At 39.7% G+C, this 20,691-nt stretch overlaps 1 protein-coding gene across 22 annotated transcripts in view; it reads left to right on the forward strand.

The window, feature by feature from the left end:
* The window catches only part of Pcdh15 (protocadherin related 15), a 1,206,525-nt gene that overhangs the window by 895,078 nt on the left and 290,756 nt on the right, over positions 1-20,691 (forward strand). For all 22 annotated transcript variants that reach the window (XR_004112186.1, XM_031346915.1, XM_031346916.1 and 19 more), the window contains 3 exons: positions 8,828-9,034; positions 16,985-17,119; positions 18,672-18,821. Coding sequence is in view for 21 of the 22 variants with exons in the window: in XM_031346915.1 (XP_031202775.1) it covers positions 8,828-9,034; positions 16,985-17,119; positions 18,672-18,821 (492 nt within the window). In the remaining variant the exon portion in view is untranslated. The remainder of the gene's footprint in view (positions 1-8,827; positions 9,035-16,984; positions 17,120-18,671; positions 18,822-20,691) is intronic.

Genomic DNA, 20,691 nt, shown 5'->3' on the forward strand with positions numbered 1-20,691 from the left:
GATACTATATATATATATATACATATATACACATACTATATATGTTATATGGTATATATAATATTATATATTATATTATATGTTATATATGTATACATATATATTATCCATATGCATTATATATATTATATATTATATATGTGTGTACATATATATAATATAGCATGTATATAAGTATACAGATAGTTTTATATATATGAGTGTGTGTGTGCATAAAATAACCCCTATTGAGCAGGTCTGAGTTGTTTGACATTTTGAACATATTACATTACATAGTCATCACATGATAATAATGTCTTGTACAATGTAATTTTCTGTGAGACAGGAGTGTTGATGAACTCACCTCAGTTGTGAGATTGGTTAGATTGGCCTGAGAGGTAAACATTCATCTATCTAGTTCAGCTTTTCATGTTATATAATTGCTTGGTTTTACTGTAACATATGCCTTCCTATCTAAAGTAAATGCCATTATAGCTAGAACCACCAAGCTGTGAAGGTGCTATATACTTGGGAAATAACCATTAGCATCAAAGAATAATAAAATTGTCATATATCTCGGATTTGGGAGGTGTTTTAGGTTTTAACGATGATTGTTGTTCTTTTGAGACAGGTGGCCATGCGGCCCGGCTTTGTCTGTGAACTCTTGATAAGAACTAGAGGTAACTTGAACCCATCTTCCAAAGTGCTGACAAAAATATATTTGTCAGCATACCAGACTCTGAAAGTTGCATTCTATGGCAAGAATCTTATAATAAATGTCAAGATGGAAGATTTTAGCAATATTTTAGGAGTCTCAAAGTGTTATTTAAAAAGGTAAAGTATGGACGGAATTCTAGTAGAATAGTGTGTTTATTAATAAGTTGATCAAATAGCCCATGCATCAAAAGATATTTGATCCATGTAACATCTAGAGAAGAGCATTTCAGAAGAGGAACAATCCAGGAGCCTCTAACTTAACAGCACAGTTGGATGTCAGTGGTGCCACCTAGGGGCAGCAAGACAGAGCACAGTAATTCAGAGCTTGTGGAACCTGAGGCAGTCTGGAACTCGCTGAAGAAGATTAGAAATAAAGTTAGGCTAGGAACAGTTCTATGGTTGTGTGCTTGTGTAGCATGAGCAAGCTCTTCATTTCACAGTGTACATGGGACCACACACGAAAGAAAGAAAGAGAGAGAGAGAGAGAGAGAGAGAGAGAGAGAGAGAGAGAGAGAAGAAGAAGAAGAAGAAGAAGAAGAAGAAGAAGAAGAAGAAGAAGAAGAAGAAGAAGAAGAAAAGAAAAGAAAAGAAAAGAAAAGAAAAGAAAAGAAAAGAAAAGAAAAGAAAAAAAAGAGAAAAAGAAAACTAGGGAATTAAAGATAAATCTGTTCTTTATTTTTTTTCAACCAAAAAGAATTGTGTTTCCATTATGTGGATGTCCAATGGACAAGTCTAGAACAAGGCTGAGAAGTCCATAATAATCCATAAATAGTCCATAGAAGGTAGCAGTGGCATAAGGATGGTTGGAAGTGCTTGGATTCTGACTGTGTTTTAAAATAACTGTCACTGGATTTCTTCATAAGTTAGACATGAGATATGAGAGGAAGGGGGAATTAGATGACCTCAATGTTCTTGGCTTCAAGAACAGTCACTATGAAACTGCCATCAAAGTGGAATGATTGGGTGGAGCCATCAGAAAACAGTTGGCCTGGGAACTAATTTTGGAAAGTTTCCACCTGAAATGCCCTTTGGATGTCCATGCAGCATTGGGAAATGCACCATTGGATATAGACTTCAGAACTGAAAGTGAGATGAGTATGTAAATGGAAAATTGTGGAAACACTTACAAGATGAGGGATGAAGGCAGACCAGTGAGGGGTACACACAAAGAAGACGTGCAACAAAGGCCTGACTTCTCTTGCACCAGCCAATGTGGACAGTGAGACAACAGATAAAGAAGATCAGGATTATGACTAACAGTGACTAATGCATTAAATGCTAGCACCAGGCCACATGAAATAGGAACTGGAAACACACATTGCTTTGAATAATGGCATAGAGCCATGCCACTTGTGACTGATAAGTGCCAAAATTGAGTGGTAAGACTAAGATAAAATTATCAAAAATGTGCTCTGTATATGCTCAGAAATACTCCATGCTACTAAGAACATTAGACTCTAAGGATAAAGATACTAGGTAGGCACCAACTCTACTTCTCCATGTTCAATGAATTGTGTAGGTGTTATTCTCAGCAATGGGGCCTTGTTGTTAGTTTGTAAAAGCAACCAAAAGCCTTGGCAACATCCTGGGCTGTTGGCTACCAGCACCAACGTTAAAGAAAGGGTTATTTTGGAAATGGAGTAATAAAGGGATAGATAGAGATAAAAGAGATAGGAGGAGACAGGGTGGCCAAAATTATACTTACCCACGAGGAAGGTACCTTAAAACATTAGACAGGAGCCTTTAATACTTAGCCATCTTGAAACTTTAATAATAATCCTTTGTTCCCCCAACAGGTATAATACCTGGGGCAAAAACCACTCCCCCCCAAGTACGTCAGCATCTCAGTCCAATCAGCAACTTCCTTTTTACTCTGTGGAGGTGGAGCTTTTGAATATAACTGGAACCAGGTTGGAGGCGTGGCAAATAGCAGGAGATGGGCAGAGAGGTGTGGCTATCAGAGGCAGGCCTCAAACTAGGAGGGTTACACTGGGCCCTTAGAGATTCCCATGTGACCCCTGTAACTGATAGTTCTATGAGATATGAACAATTCCTGATACTGAATCTTCATTTCGTAACAAGAGATGTCCACTTAGAGCTCTGCCTCCTGTGATATTTGTAGATTTCATTTGGATTGCCTTCATATATGTATAAATATTATGAAGCTTCTACTGTATTAGGTTTCCGTGTCCCTTAAATGGCCTCTTCTTATGTTCCCTCCTCACTCCCTCCCCAGTTGATTGTCCTGCTCCAGTGACTCTCGTTTATCCATTCACAACTGCCTATTCTATTTTCCTTTCTTAGGGAGATCTACACACACACACACACACACACACACACACACACACACACACACACTTCCATTACTTTATACCTAACCTCTGTGGTTCTATGGACTATAGCCTGCTTATCTTTGACTTAACAGCTAATAGCCACACATAATTGTCTTTCTGGGTTTGGGTTAACTCACTCAAGATGATTTTTTTTTCTATTTTCATCCATTTACCTGGGAATTTCCTAATTTCATTCTTGTTAACAGCTGAGTAACATTCCAAATGTGTATGTGAACATTTTAATTATACACTCACCTATTGAGCGACATCTAGGTTGTTTCTTAATTTCTGGCTATTATAAATAGAGTAGCAATAGGCATGGTTGAGCAAGTGTCTCTGTGGTGGGATGAAACATCCTTTGGGAGCATTCTTGGTACTGGAAAGTCCTCTACAAGCCAACGAAAGAGAAAGGCCAACAACACCCCATGAACCCTTTGATCTATGATGGTGTCCCGCCTGCAAGATATGATAATGCAATGGTGTCACAGGGTCTGTGGGAATAGGCAACCAATATGTAATTTGACCTAATTTCTACTCCATGAGATGACACCCATACCCAACACTGCCTGGGTGACCAAGAACTTGAGGCTAGATAGCACAGGGACCTAGAAAAAAATCAAATACTACTGTTCTACTAAAAGACCTTAGAAGTAAAACGGCTCCCGATGACATTCTGCTATACGCATAGATTAGTCCTTTGCTTAGCCACCATCATAGATGCTTCCTACCTACGGCAGCAGATGACAGAGAGACCATGGCCAGAAAATACTCAGAGAGTGAGAGACCTTGAAATGCTTAACCCTAAATGAGATGTCTTTATCATCCCCTCCTGTCAGAGCTCGGGAACTCCGTGGGGGAGGAGGCTGAAAGAGTGTAAGAGCCAGAGGGGATGGAGGACATCAGAACAGAAGGAGCCTTCCAAGCAGCCCAATGGAAACACATATGTGCTCACTGTGACTGTGGCAGCATACAGAGGGTCTGCACGTGTCTGTAGCAGAGGGCATGCTAGGGCTGAAAGGAGAAGTGGACGCATGCCCCTTCCCTAACCCAGAAGAAAACGCCAATTGATAATCACTTGCTAACCGAAAACTGAGCTTTTGCTAAGGGAGTCTTACTGAGGAAAACAAGCTGCTTTAAGGGTAAACCACATGGCCGGCAGAAGATGGCTGATAAGAAACATCTTTGGAGGTTTCTTACCTCGTGATAGCACGTCAGATTTGTTTGTTTGTTCGTTTCTCTTTATGTGTCTGTATCTCTCTCTCCCGCCCTACAGATCTTTTGTGCATACATGATGGATTCCAGTTTTATGGATTTTTTTTTTTTTTATGGAATTCCTGAATTGAACAAACAAGCAAGTGGGCTTCTGCGTCTTACCTACCTACCTATGTCTCATCTTTTCTTGGGTTCTTTTCCTGCTGTTTGGTTGTTTTGTCTTGATTATTTTTCATCTTACTGTACTTTATGGTTATTCCCCAGAAGCCCTTTGTTTTCCAAGGACAGACAGAAAGAGAGGTGGTAGAGACAGAAGTCAGGGGAGGGGGAGGAACCAGGAGGCATGGAGGGAGGGGAAACCAGAGTCAGGATGCATTATTTAAAAATCTGTTTTCTGTTTTTAAGAAAAGATAAAAAAGACATCAGTTTAGAAATGTTAAAAAAATGGTCATATTTTTATAGAAAGAGTTATCATTTCACCAATATTTTTGTAGATGCAATAAATATAAATAAAGTCCCTTTTTGGTTAGTGAGGCATTTAATTGTTCATACTTTAAAAAAAAAAAAAAAGAACCAGACTGGGTGGTGATGGCGCACCTTTAATCCCAGCGCTTGGGAGGCAGAGGCAGGTGGATTTCTGAGTTTGAGGCCAGCCTGGTCTACAAAGTTGAATTCCAGGACAGCCAGGGCTATACAGAGAAACCCTGTCTCGAAAAACAACAACAACAACAACAACAAAAAAAAACAAAACAAAAAAAACACCAGAAAAAGTTATTGTAAGAAAATTCTTTGATGGGCACACATACCAAATAAATTTAAAAGAAACAAAAATATTCTTAGCATCCTAGGAAAAGATCTATTTTTCTTTCTATGGAACATATTTAAATGCTCTTTTATATTACTCTCTTAATCCTTAGCCTATCCAACTTGTTAAATCACTCACCAATAGCCAGCACAGAAAGAGCTGAAAATCATTCGTGACACCACACACAAGCCTGTGGCCCCAGCCATTTACTGACAGAGGCAGAAGGATTTTTCAGAATTCACAGCCAGCCTGGGCCAAAAGTAAGAGGTCTCAAAAGGGAAGAATAAAAATTATGCTGTATTTCCAGTACTTGGATGCAAGGAGCCCAGAACATATAGCTGTTTCCATATCATAATTTGACAACTAGAGTGCTTTCGGCAGTTTGTCCTTGAAATATCTAAATAGTGTGAGGCTCACCCATGGCCATTTTCAACTTTAGTTTTGCTTCACTCTTTTCTCTAAGACTGATACTTATACCCAAAATTTTACAAACAAACATGGGTCTTTAATTTCTGTGTGTTGCGTGTGCATGCTCATTTGTATATGTATTCATATGTATGTTGGTGATTTTGTGTGTGTATGTGTGTGTGTGTATGTGTGTGTGTGTGCTCATATTAAGGGCTGAGATTATTATTTAGTGTCTTCTTCAAATTTCATCATACATTTTGAACCAAAGTCCCTCACGGAACCTGGAGCTTCCTGATTTGGCAGCACTAGCAGAGCAGTGAGCTCTGGGCATCCTCTTGTTTCCCCTTTCCCAGGGCTGAGATTTGAGACACACTCCACTGTGCCTGGCTTCTTAGGGGGATGCTGGGACTCATGCCTGTTCCTCACGCTTGCACAGGAAGCACTTTACTCACCGAGCTATCTTCCCAGCACCCCAATTCTGGCTTCTAAATACCCTTTTCTACTTCCAACCACACACCTGCCAATGTTAATAGCATTATTTTATGGGAGTAAATGACTTTAAATGCTACGGTTTTCACTCGCATCTCTTTCTTAAACCTCTCACCTTTTCTGATTGCTGCTGAATAGCAGAAGCCAGAGTCCTCAGAACACCTGGACCCAATAAAGAACAAAGTGTAACATTGTTGCCTTTCAATGCTACATTTTAAATCTAACTCCATAGGAAGTGCTTGTCTTCCTATTACTTCCTGGACCATCCTGGACCATCCATCTTCCTTTCACTATTGTTCTGTAAACGTAGAGAACTCCCAGTAAATTTCCTTGTGTGGTTTCTCAAGCATCTGGAAAGGTCTCACCTCATCCTGACTGTGTCTTAAATACCACGTGGCACTGAACATGAATTAACAGTTGTTAGTTTTCCCTAGTGCTGAAGTTTATCTAGTCTTATATCTACAGAGGCAAATGGCATAAGAATAAAAATGTGGGCTTGGACACAGATCACTAGACATGGATCTGCCCTGCTTCCGATAGAACTGAAGGTACAATAGTATCCAAAAGCATTAATCGTTATTACGTTATTATCACTATCTATGTACGTAACGACTGCTAAAATGTTCATATTTTTCAAAGCTATTGGGAAAGTAGGAATTCAGTTGTTCTGAAAATCTAATTTGAGTTTTCTTCCCACTGAATCACTTTGTTTTCACGAAGCAAATAATACACGTTTTCCCGGCTTCACAGCTGGTAGTAAAAACTAATGACACAATTTGAATATAGAATACAAGCCTCTTGCATTATTATACAATTGCACTGCCTCCCTCGTCCTCCCCACCCACCCACACACACATAAAAATATGTATGTATTTGTTGGGTGAGAGGAAATAGATTGTACAGTTTGCACATTGCCATACCAGTGTCGATATCTCTGGACAGCACTTAGTTAGCTCTAAGAACAAAAAGAGTCAAGCAGAGAGAGCGAATCCTGTTCACGACAACTTAACATGCGCAAACTGCTCAGCCTCCACAGGCCTGGCACAGAGCAGTCCTGCCTTCAGCAGGCCATGAAGCTAGGTGACAACCTTGTGTTTGCAGTGTTTGTTTTGTAATGGGGTTCTGTTTCCAGCTGGGCGCTGCATCTGCTTTCCTTGTCCGCAGGCTCCATAAGACATCACAGAAGCCATTAGAATGCCCATGGCTCAGCACAAATTAATCCCAATCCCTGAAAGTACAGTGACCCCTGAACTGATGACGTCAGGGCCACCCACGTCTGTGTGAAGAAGCTACAGGTGGATTGCAGGGTCACCTTCATTACACAGTGGCACTCGGAACACCTTCCGCCAAGGGCTATTTTGCATTCTACGGTTTACGTGATGACGTAAAAGCATAAAATAATAGTACAAAAGAGAATCTAACATCAAAGAAGGGACGGCAAGATATGTTAAAATACGCACGGAGGTTTCTCAATGTGTGATATAACAGTTTGCTGTCCATTTACGAATATCATGCCATAAAATTGGTAATTAGGACCTCCATCTGACGTGCAAACAGCAGTCGCACAGAGTAACAAATCCTGGGAATTTTCTTGGTACAAAGTCATCGACTCTACGTAATGTCGGCGGGGTTTATTGTTCACCCTCTTATTTGATGGCGGAAATGTTAAATGAGATGAACAAAGGGAACGTGTATTTTAGAAGCCTAGGTTTGGGATATAAGGGCAATGACTGAGACAGGTGACCCCACTGATTGCCCAGATGGATTCGGCTGCCCTGTGGGCTCAGAGACAGTTCCCTTCTTCCTTACCACTCCAAAAGACATGAAGCAGAAAGAGCCAAGAAAAATAAATAAATGGAAAAATAAGCATACACATTAGTAGTTGGTACAGTTTTATTCAAGTACATTGGGGTAATGTGTTTCTGATAAATTACCTTAGAGATGACTTAACTGTTAAAAATTATGGTGAGATTTTTCTTTCACTTGTAGCTGCGGATTTTTTTTTCCAGGTCCCTTTCTGAATGATAAATGCAGCTTTAATCTATTAACTTATGCAAAAACAATGACTTGGGTCTGGGCCACGACAAAATGCATAGTGCCGGTGACTTGCCAATGGCATGCATCTCTCACAGTTCTGGCCTCTGGAGTCTGAGGACAAGGCTCTGGCAGGTCCATTCTGGCCAAATAGATGCATCCGTTCGCATTTGGCACTTCTGTGCTATGCTCTTATGAGCTGGCAAGAAGCCCAGGTTTCTTATAGAGCTTTCGAGTGTTTCTTTGGGTTTGGGGATGGTTCTTCCTCTACAGCCGAGGCTGTCCTAGAACTCTTATCCTCCTGAGTCTATCTAATAGTGCTGACAGGTCAGCCTCTTCATGGCCACTTGTGTTCTCTTTATTAAGGACAAAAATCTCACTGATAGGTACTGTACCTTTATCAAGGCACTAGTCCCCAAAACCATACACATCATTCCTTTTGGGTTAGGGTTTTTATATATGACCTTGGGTATACACAGATTCACAGCACGGCCGGCAGTTGATCTTCAGTTTGGAATAAGAAGACACTGAAAAGACAAAAAGATGCATAGGTTCAACCCAAGTGTAGTCACCTTCTGTATTTCTACTCGTGTACCAATACACGTACCTCTTTACTGCACATAACATTGCTATCATTTACTATAGTTATTTTTTCCAAAATGAATACTAGATTTGAAGAAAGGAGATTAAGCTATGAAGGCTCTTCACTTCTGTTTCTCATTTATATTTTCCAATGCTCAATTAAGCAGTTTGTCTCTCTATAATGACTTGACAGTAAAGAAAGGCCACGCCCACACCATGTAAAGTATCACTCCAGAAGACATCAGAGCTAATTTTTATTTGTTTTCAGGCTGAGCAGGACAATGGCCACCCACTGCCTGCCTTTGCTAGTCTACACATCGAAATACTGGATGAAAACAATCAGAGTCCATATTTCACAATGCCCAGCTATCAAGGATACATCCTGGAATCCGCCCCAGTGGGAGCCACCATTTCCGAGAGCCTAAACTTAACCACTCCTCTGAGAATCGTAGCTCTGGACAAAGACATCGAAGACGTGAGTTCCATGACTATCTTGGCAATCACTTGTTGATATTATCTTCTGTGTTTATCCTAAGTGGTACAAAGTAATAGCTACACAAAGTACAGAGCAAAGCAAAAACAAAGTCAGCATAGTGAATATATATATTTTTTTATATTTTTGTATAGTGCTATAGTTTAATTCCATATCAGAAGTATTGTTTTGTTGGTTTGTTGTTTGTTTTTGGTTTTTTGGTTTTTTTGGGACAGGGTTTCTCTGCATAGCCCTGGCTGTCCTGGATCTCACTCTGTAAAACAGGCTGGGCTTGAACTCAGAGATCCATCTGCCTCTGCCTCCCAAGTGCTGGGATTAAAGGCATGTGCCACAGAGGTATTTTTTTAAAAGGGTGTTTAGTTTAATAGCTGTTTTGCAGTGTAGCTGTTCTGCAGTGTAGCTGTTCTGCAGTGTAGCCGTTCTGCAGTGTAGCTGTTCTGCAGTGTAGCTGTTCTGCAGTGTAGCTGTTCTGCAGTGTAGCTGTTCTGCAGTGTAGCTGTTCTGCAGTGTAGCTGTTCTGCAGTGTAGCTGTTTTGCAGTGTAGCTGTTCTGCAGTGTAGCTGTTCTGCAGTGTAGCTGTTCTGCCCATGAAAGCCAATGAATTGTTTCCTTGGTGTTTATTAAATCCCCAGGGTGATGTTTTGTGTTAATATAAATTGAAAACTGTTTCGATATGTGATGGAGAAAAGAAATAATGGCATCACAAAGTGAAATCATGTAAGCAGGGCTAAGGAAGGAGATGCTTCCTGGCGATCTCGACGACCTCAGATCAGATTCTGAGTACCCACATAAAGAAAGTCTAGCCAGGTTGGGCAGTGGTGGCACACGCCTTTAATCCCAACACTTGGGAGGCAGAGGCAGGTGGATTTCTGAGTTCGAGGCCAGCCTGGTCTACAAAGTGAGTTCCAGGACAGCCAGGGCTACACAGAGAAACCCTGTCTCAAAACAAAAACAAAAACAAAAACAAAATAAAGAAAAAATAAAAGAGAAAGTCTAGCCAGAAAGTAGCTCCAGACCAGGAAAAGACACTTGACTATAAGGTACAGCAGAAGTACCAGACTTTGACCTCTGTCCCCCGTGTGAGTCTGAATACCCATACACAGGTATGCATTCATGTATGCCCCCCACGACACAGAAGCAAGCACATTTCCATACTATACAACGTATCACTCACATGCATACTCCACATACACATATCACTCACACGTGCCACACATACACATACATATATGATATATACATGCATACAGACACAAATGAATAAAAACAACAAAAAAGTAAAAACAAAAATCAGGAACTAATCATTAAAAAGAAAAAAAACCTATTTCTAAAAGTAGATTTTCTTCCATTGCGGTGACATACTACTCAAGTAGACACCTTGGGGGTCATTGATTCGTGTATATTTCTTCAGCTAGTGGCTGGTGAGGTTCCTATCCCTGTGGGTCACATATGGCTGTCTGTCTTCTGGTCTTCAAGTATTGACCCTGTTGTTATGAGTGGAAAACAGTCCAGCTAGGCAAAATGGGAGTGATTTATTCCATTGGCCACAGAGATTTGATGTGAAGACTGGACAGAAAATCTATACCAGTCAACCCCGAGTTCTCTAGGAACTTATGGAGGGGGAGGCAGAGCAAGGACATCATATTTTATAGCAGAAATGAATGTGACACCTTGGTAGCCAAAAGTCTAATATAATACTAACAACATTAGCATGCTACCAGTGGAACTGGGGAGCACAGCGTAGTCCTGCGGAGGCATGAGACCCCAGAGCTGTCCTGATTCCCTAATCCACTCTGAGCTCTCCATCCTTCGGTTTCTACTTCACAAGCCCCAGGGGACAGGCCTGGACCACAACACCTGGCTTTAATTTTTAAAACTTTGAATTGACAAATATAAATGTCACATCTTTTGGCTAAATGGACAACACTTGTCTCGAACGTCCTTAAAACTTTCCATTGCGCCAGAGGTTTGTCACTGCGGTCACAAGAAAGCGCACTTGGGTGCCTTGGATACTGACAACTCCTGTGCCCCCACCTCCCTCCATACACTTCTTCCCTACTGCATTCTCTTCTGCTCTTTGTCTTCACCCTTGCCTTTCTGGTACTTGTCTAGATTTTTGGTCCTTCTTTGTTTCTTTTATTTTTTTTTAATTAATTAACTTATTTATTTACATCCCAAACGCTGGCACCCTCCCAGACCCCTTCATAGAGTTAGTTACTCCTCATCTCCTCTCCCCTTCTCCTCTAAGAGGTCAGCAGCCTGCCCTGTGTATCACCCCCATCCTGGCCCATCAAGTCTTGCAGGATTAGGTGTATCCTCTCCTACTCAAGCAAGACAAGGAAGTCCTGTTGGGAACTTATCTGCATTTATGGGAACAAGAAATAAATCACAAAATAGACATTAATGTGTTTGAAGATAGGTGTTTTTCTGTCTGAATCATCTGGTCCTTTTCTTCCAAACATTTTTTTTTTAATTCTTTAATCTTTTTTTACAGTCCAGTCATTATCCCGCTCTTGCTCTGCCCTCTGACTGTTCCTCATCCTTCAACCTCCAACCCTGTCTCCAAGAGGTTGTCCCTACTCCCTCATTCCCAACCCACCAGACCTCCCCACTCCCTGGGGCCTCAGATCCCTCAAGGGTTAGGAGCATCTTCTCTCACTGAGGCCAGACCAGGCAGCCCTCTACTGTATATGTGTTAGGGGCCTCGTATCGGCTGGTGTATGCTGCCAAGTTGGTGGCTCAGTATCCGAGAGATCTCAAGGGTCCAGATTAGTTGAGACTGCTGGTCTTCCTATGAGGTTGCCATCTTCCTCAGCTTCCTCCAGCTTTTCCAGGGGTCCCCGGCTTCTGCCCATTGGTTGGGTATAACCATCTACATTTCACTCTTTCAGCTGCTTATTGGGCCTCTTGGAGGACAGCCATGCTAGGCTAACTGTCTGTAAGCACACCACAGCATCAGAAATAGTGTCAGGCCTTGGAGCCTCCCCTTGAGCTGGATCCCAATTTGGGACGGTCACTGGACCTACTTTCCCTCAGGCTTTCTCCATTTCTGTTCCTGCAGTCCAAACATCTTTTTTTTTAAACAAGAAATTAGTTTGACTAGCAGTTTCTAAATATCTATACAGTTTCTATAATGTGTGTGTGTGTGTGTGTGTGTGTGTGTGTGTGTGTGTGTGCTATTTCAAATTACCACCAAGGTCTTTACTACCCAGTAAGATATTGCTCTGAGAGTGTCTAGAGTTAATGAGAAGAGCCAGCGCAGGGCCAGGGTCTATAAGACCTATAGAAATGCGTGACCTTAAGCAGGTGCTACCAATATAAACAGAGATTGCCTTCAAGCAAGAGAAGCCAGAGCTCCATGCAGGAGAAGATTCCTTTGGGCTGTTTCAGAATTAGTCAAGGTTAAGGGCACGAGCACAAACATGAAATGCTTACTTACACAATCTGACAGCACTCTTGCCAGTATAGTTTTAGAATGGTTCTTTCTGTAATGGACACAGTTTACTGCTGTGAACAGAGACCACCATGCTTCAAGGGGCAGAGCCAGGAAAAGCTGGGCAACGTTGAATTTCTCTGTATGGTGAGAACCAACGGATGTTATTCACCGACTTGTTTAAGGATAGTGAACTGCCAGCCATTCAACAGATGAGTGTTGATGTTTTACGATATTTAATCAATATATTTTAAGGTATCTTGTACTTATAAGTAGATACTTATAAAATATAATTCTCTCATATTTTTGTCAAAGGTCTAAGAAAAATATGATTGTATATCTTATGGACAGTATTGTTAGTTTTAAGTGCTCTTCAAATCTCTGCTTTACTAATGTGTATTTACATGCATTTGTTGGGTGTGTTCACCTTTATGTTTTAGCTTGTTAATTTCATGTTTAATTTACCTATAGGTGCCACCTGGTGGAGTTCCTGTAGGTACCCAGATGTTGGATTTGTGGTTGCCAGTTGCTGTGGATTATTTCCAGTTCTTTCTCTTTACCAATACAACTTTATTATCACTTACTAAATTTAGTCAACAAATAATCTGTTAAATGTTTTTAAATATTAGTGGTTTCTTAGTCTCAGAGAGACAGTGGAAACCCATCCTGGCATTTCTTTGTTAAAAGGTCCTAAATTTGAGGTGGAGTTGTATTGATCTAGGGTACTTTAGGACTCTACTGTTCATTTATTAAAACTGACTAGTTAGATTAGATTTTTATCACTTACTCTCATTCTTTGTCATGTGCATATATGCACATGAATATGCATACATGTATATGGGCACATATACAGATATGTTTTATGTGCCCATATGCAAACATGCATATCATCTTGCATGCCTGTGATAACATTTTGATTCATTTAGACGTCTGTTTTCAAATCTTATGAACCACCATGTGAACATAGGTCTATACAATGAAGGTTTATTTGGCATTTTATTTTATGTTCAAATACTTATCTACTATTTTGTATATACATTTGATTTTGTGTTGATTTATTTTCCTCTTTTTGTGAGTGAATTAGAGTTTATTTTACCCTATACCAAACAATTTACAAAGCAATACACTAAGAAATCATTTTTTTGGTGTATACTGTAAGGGTATTTTGGGGTAAAATAAATTGTATATTGTGTGAAAGAAGAAAATATTATTCATTAATTCTCTATATTTAGCAAACTGAAGTTCATTTTAGAGTCATGACTGCTTTATGAACTTTCCAAGGCTTTTGGGAAAATAAGGGCAAGGTATCATATGTCTGTTTATAAAATCTCCTGGCTATGTGGAAAAATATATCCTCATATCTTACTTTGTGAAGTAAGAGTCTAGACTCTTATGTGGTCTGAGGAATTTCAAACACACAAATATTCCCTGAACTTGACTCTGTAACTATAGGAAAATGCAATTATAGTTATAAAATCAAAACTGTGACATCATAGCACAGATCGTCAAAGGAGCATCTGAATTTTCTGAGAAGAGTAGAAATTATTTCTTGGCATACTTTGAATGCTCTTGGTCTAGAATGATAAAGCTTGTAGCTATAAGACTGTTAAAGCACTAGTGCTGTTTCTGTTGACACACCTACACCAAAATCCGCTATGGAAATCATTTGGCATTTTCATTCAAGAAATCAAAAACAAACTTATTTTATAATTCAGCCTTCACCTTAAAATCAACCTAAAAGGTTAATACACGACAATTTGCTCAGTATTTCCAAATCCGCCCTAAATGTTTGTTTTTAAAGGTATTTAGCAATAGTCTTTACATACCTTTTATAAAGATATAAAATATTCCTGTTGCAAATAAACATATGTATTAAGGAAGCTCTATTTTAGTAAAAGAATAACTGAGAAAGAGGCAGCAGCGTGTCCTGTGACATGATAGGTCCATGTAAGGTGTAAGGTGGTCATAGGGAGTTTTAGAGATACTGTGTTCATCTAGGTTCAGTATCTAGGAAAATACTCAAGACGCTGATACACAGAGGATGACCATAAGCTAATGTTACTATTATATACAGAGGTGTGGGCTGATTTCAAATGAGTAGCATCCAACAAGGACAATCATTGCCTCCTCCTACAGTTCGCTAAAGAAAATACTACCTTTTGGAGTGAATTATACTTTATTACAGTCACATAACCACACCAAGGGTGACAAGTTAATACTCCTGGAAATATCCTATTATCACCGTGCTGACACATGAATAGATTGATGACCATACCTCCTAAATTGACAGTTGATGGAAGAGAATGAATTAAAGGAAAGTGTAGGTATAAAGAGACAAGAGACTAATGGAAGCCAGGAACCAAAAGGAAGAAGTATACAACGGTTAAGCAAACATTGTGTCGAAGCTCACACATTTGCACCATAGGAGCCTGCACTCATGAGTAAAACATGACGGTAGTAATATGGTACATGCCTAGAGAACTGGAGATAATGTGAATTTTAAAGCATTATAAATTTGATAAAAATTAAAAAATAAACAGAAAAATTATGGACATTCACTCATTTGTGAAACTAAACCCACTGTTTTTGATCACCTCTAGATTAATCACTGAACTTCACCAAAATTGATAGCACTGTTTGAGAAAAGAATTCTCAAGAATATAAATCAGTTTTTCATAAATCATTTCATTTTTTTTGAACCTAATGTAGTTCTTCAATCGATGTAACCTACACACTAGGCATGCCAATAACTGGGCTAATACTAAATGTAGTCAATACTAAAATGTAGTCAGCTAGAAGACCCCTTTGCAGACACCAGAGTACAGGGTCTTGGCTTTTATGGTTTAATAGATTTGATTATTTAAAAATCAATAGGCCAGGAAAGCCAATCTCTGTAGTATTCCCCTTTTACTGTTCTGAAATGAAAATAGAAAACCAATCTGAGGAAGCTGGAGAGATGGCTCAGTGGTCAAGAGCACTGACTGCTCTTCCAGAGGTCCTGAGTTCAATTCCAAGCACCCACAGGGTGGCTCACAACCATCTATCATGGGATCTGATGCCCTCTTCTGGTGTGTCCGAAGACAGTGACAGTGTACTCATATACAAAATATAAATAAGTCTTTTAAAAAAAGAAAAAAAGGAAGGAAGGAAGAAAAGAAAGAAAGAGGAAGGAAAGAAGGAAGGAAGGAAGGAAGGGAGGGAGGGAGGAAGGAAGGAAGGAAGAAGGAAGGAAGAAAGAGAAAAGCAATCTGAAACCCAAAACATGGGCACAGAAGTGAACATAGACAAACCTGACTGCACACAGTGATGCAGTATCAAAGGAATTGCATTTATTTCAAAGATATTAGAAATATACATAAATCCCCACAGATGGGGAAGTCTGCTGAATAAAGCACGCCACTACTCAAAGTGTGCCCACTTTTAAATAGTAGTTATTTTCTCTTCCTACCTTGAAAACTTAAAATGCAAGGTCTCACCTTTCTCGCCAAGTTGACACACTTGGCAATCCCCTGCCCCATCCTCTGTGATCAATATTTAATAAGGGACGTAGAAAAGTGTTCTCAAGACACATTTCGCATCACACCGGCAAGTATTTTAAAGGGAGTGACATCATTCTGTAAACATACTTTGTCTCCCGTATCACCCATTTCCGTAAGTGGGTAGAGCAGGGGACGCTCTCCCTAGCTGCCTCCAGTTCACTGTACAAAGCAGGAACCCAAGTTCCTTACCTCATGCCTGTCTTTTCTCCAAACAACAGTGGATAGTGTCTTACCACTGAGAGGGGCATGAGCAAAACTGTGAAGGTTTTTCAATGCTGTGTTCATTATCTTAGTTCTGAATTTAAGAAAAAAAAAAAAAAAAACATTGTCCCCCATAGTGTAATCTTCCTGGGCTCTTTGACGGGGACGAGTGTTAAGTTTATATATACATATTTTCTAGCAAATCATGTGAAATGTTTTAATTAGAATATTGTGTTTTTTGCTTTGGAGAACTTTACAGTATTAAAATGAGATCAGAAAAAGAGGCAGGCATAATATTTATGGGTAATGAATAATTCATTACCAATTTTATCCCTGTTTTACATTAAAAGTGAGAGGGATACAGCACTGCGCATATGTTCAGTTTATTACTACAAATGAAGTGACTGTAAGATTTTACAGCCGAGATTCTAGGCTCCAATTTTCCTTTCTTCTTCTTATTTCTTACATCTTGGATCCAATAAAGCATAGAAAATTTGATATTAAGTGACCGGCAGAAGTACATTCAGTTAGCTTGTTTCCTGGTCTTTCTTCCTGTTGTCTCTCAGTTTACGCCTTAACTGTGCTAACATGTAGGGCTTTGGTTGCTTGTATTCAAATGTTAACTGAATATCTCTCCTTTAAAGATCTTTCATACAGCAACAAGTATTTATCATAAATTTCAAAACTTAAGTTTTAGATAATGAACTAAAAATTCATTGTACGTTAATCCTCTTTAATTGATGTATTTTTCTTCCAAAGACAAAAGATCCAGAGCTCCACCTTTTCCTGAACGATTACACCTCCGTCTTTACTGTGACACCCACTGGTATCACCCGCTACCTCACCCTGCTTCAACCTGTGGACAGGGAAGAACAGCAAACCTACACCTTTCTGGTAAAATTTTTAAATATATGTGTATATTACTGATAGACAACATAGCTGAATCTGACATTAAAGTGGACAAGGTCAATGATTTAAGGGTTAAAACATGCCATATCAGGAAGAAGAGAAAATACCAATATGTTCATTTTTCTCTTTTACTCTTTATAAATTTTATGTTAATTTATATTTACTAACTATACTAATATTTACTCCCTGGAGAAAAAAAAAATATTTTCCCCAAATCTTACCCTATAGGAGTGAATGATATAAAGTGAAGGCCATGAAATAAAACATTATTTTTTAACTTTTGAGGTATGGGTAAATTTTCAATCTCACTGCTGGGTGAAGCATCAACCAGCAATGACCCTCCCTCCAGAGGGCCCCTGGGAATGTGCAGAGGGTGCTTCTGACATACACTGGTGGAAACAATGAGTGTTGCTGGACATGCCACAGTGCATCCAGGAGCCCCAGAGAGTGTCTGCACCAGCAGGTCGGTGATGTTGAGACAAAGACCTTGGCTCTGACTCATTGAAGGAGGAAGGAAGATCACGAGAGTCGTGATTTATAGCTGTAGGTCATGGGAGAATACAAACACGCCAAACACTTACACGTAGCCCTTAGCTTCATAGAGAGAGAACCAAGTTACATTGTACCCCCAATCCCAAATGAAAAACAGGAGATAATACAAAGGCACAAGTTACGGGGCTTCCTTAGGAGTTTATTCTCAAAGTGCACACCTAACAGGAGAACGAAGCTTCTATCATGCTTCCTATGGCCACTACAATTTAGATATGTAGTAGATTCTAGAAGTCATTCAGGCAAGATGACCTACAGAGGGCTGCAGGACTGAAGCCTGTTAAGTACTTCTTAGTTATCAATGGATGTTGATGAATCACTTATGTCGCCACTTTACACATCAGTAGAATAAATCTTACATCACATAGGCCTTCAGCTTCTTAACCAATCTAAGAATGCCGATTCGGGAAAAAGTACCTTATATGCAAATTCTATGATCATGAAGAAAACTTCAGTTATACATTAGGCATTGGATAGTAACTGGGACTGTAGAGAGCTCAGTTGATGGAGTACTTCCTCAACATGCGTGAGGTCTTAGGTTCAATCCCCATCACTGTATAAATCAAATGTGGTGGGAAATGCCCGTCATCCAGCACTTAATGAAGTAGAAGTAGGAGTACAAGAAGATCAAATTCACTCATCACCTGTATAGAGTTTTGAGGTCTGCTGCAACTTACAGGGATCCTGCCTCAAAAACAAAACCAACAACAAGAATCAGAATGTAGCTGGCTTCAAAGTGACAGCAATGTCATTGGTCCACCATAAGCTTCTAAAACCTCATATCTCATTATTCAAAGTTATTGTAAATACACGTGGGCTCCTCAGTAATTGCTTCCTTAGCACGCTAAACCATTTTGGATATTTACAATTCACATCTCGCTGGTTTGTTTTGTCGACATTAAAAAAGAAAAAGTGTATTAGCGTGTCAGAGTAGCTTCTTAGCTCTTGTATTTATGCAACGTCTCTACTGCGTCCTGTTTCTCCACAGATAACGGCGTTTGATGGCGTGCAAGAAAGTGAGCCAGTCGTGGTCAATATCCGAGTGATGGATGCAAATGATAACACTCCAACCTTTCCCGAAATCTCCTATGATGTCTATGTTTACACAGACATGAGTCCTGGGGACAGTGTCATTCAGGTAAGACCACTGGATGTGAGATGCACTTGAGGCAGGCATTTCCAGGGTATCCTGTTCTGCTGTCCCTAGGAAATAAAAAATACACTCCAGACACACAGGTGGCACAGCTTTAGAAATTTCCAAATTGATGGTAATGTTTCAAATGCAAATACATATCTTGGGCTGGTAGGTTTGCTCAGTGGGTAAAAGCCACATGACCTGTGTTTGATGCCCAGAAACCACAGTGGAAGGGCTGAGCCATACCAAGAAATCTGCCTGCATGCACAGATGCACACATGTACTCCTACTAACAGTGAACATACACTATATAGAGGGAGTTTGAAGTAGCTACTACATAAAACAACTGTTTGACCTGCTGATACTTGGTATGTTTTATTTTTTTAAGTTTAGAATACTAAACACAATTAATTAGTGTTTCAGCACATGATTTAAATATTCAACTTACCTTTCTCTTTTCTGGAAATGGGCTAAGTCTCTTTTGTTGACATACATAAAAGATTACATTAATAAATTGGTAGATTTACCTATTAGATATTTCATTCCTCAGTAAAATCTCACCATTATATCAGAGAAAGTTTAGGATAGAGGGTAAATGGTTCTTTAGAAACCTTGCCAATCAGACCAAATTTTGTTCTTGATTTATTTTCTGCATTTTCTATGGTCACATTTAAATGATTACAAGTCCTTGCAAAATTCTTTAGTATTCTGACTAAGATAAATGATAAGGACTCGATAATATCAATATATTGGGATTGAAGAATCTAAAGTGCAGTTGATTCTAGTATTTTTCCAAGGCATCAGTTCAACATTTTTTCCTTGGGAGTTCGTTTCACTTCAGAGTTTCTGCATGTGCATCTCAAAGGGCAAAACACTGGTAATTAGCACTGCACACTCAGTTCATTGGGTTCTGATATGCAGCCATGAAGAGACCACTGATCTAGACCTTATCCAACCCTGAGGGTCAGACCTATCAGATTAAGTCACTTTGGGGCCATGGAGGTCATGGTCCTGTGTACCTATTACAATATCTGGCAACAGAGTACTGTACATTATTCTTATGACTTGAATAAGTAGGTGTTAAATATCGGTGCATAGCTTGTCATGAGATGTAGAGGTCAGCAGGTTTTGAAAGCTAGCCAGAGGCCTCCCCTACGGTGTTGTCCTTGGCTTCCCATCTAATTCCATCTCGGGCCTCTATCCCCCCAGTTTCCCATCTTCATTTCCTTGAATTATCTCTTCCTCCTGATGTCGTTCTTACTATGCATAGTTTTTTGAGCTTCACTATCTTCTCTGAGCCCTTTGGTGTTTTCCTTCTAAGCCAGCATCCTTTAGTTCAGAGGTCAGTAGTTTGCTCCTAAGAATTAAGTCTCTATCATGCTTGCATCTCAGAAGCAGAGCACATTGTTGCCAACAGTGTGATGTGGTGAGAAAATGTTCCTAAAAGGATATCATATGTCTCTATAAGTATGCAAGTACATACGAAGGCATGTGTGCATACACAAACATACACGCACACAGGCACACACATATGTGTATATACACATGAGCTTCAAAGACAAGCTCATGCATAAATACATCTATGCTGACATGTTCACTGACATACCTATGCATAAACACATATACCTGTGCATGTATGCTCACACACCTATGTATTTACATATACCTACACATACCTCTGAATGTTCACAGGTATTCAAACACCTGTGCATGCACACACACATACATATCCATGATCACACAAACACACACATCTGTGAATGTTCACAGTCACATACACATGCCTGTGCATGTACCATGCGCATACATACACACCGGTGAATGTTCATACACATACCTGTGTGTGTGTGTGTGTGTGTGTGTATATATATAT

This window comes from Mastomys coucha, unplaced genomic scaffold, assembly GCF_008632895.1.
Source record: "Mastomys coucha isolate ucsf_1 unplaced genomic scaffold, UCSF_Mcou_1 pScaffold3, whole genome shotgun sequence".
NCBI lineage: Eukaryota > Metazoa > Chordata > Mammalia > Rodentia > Muridae > Mastomys > Mastomys coucha.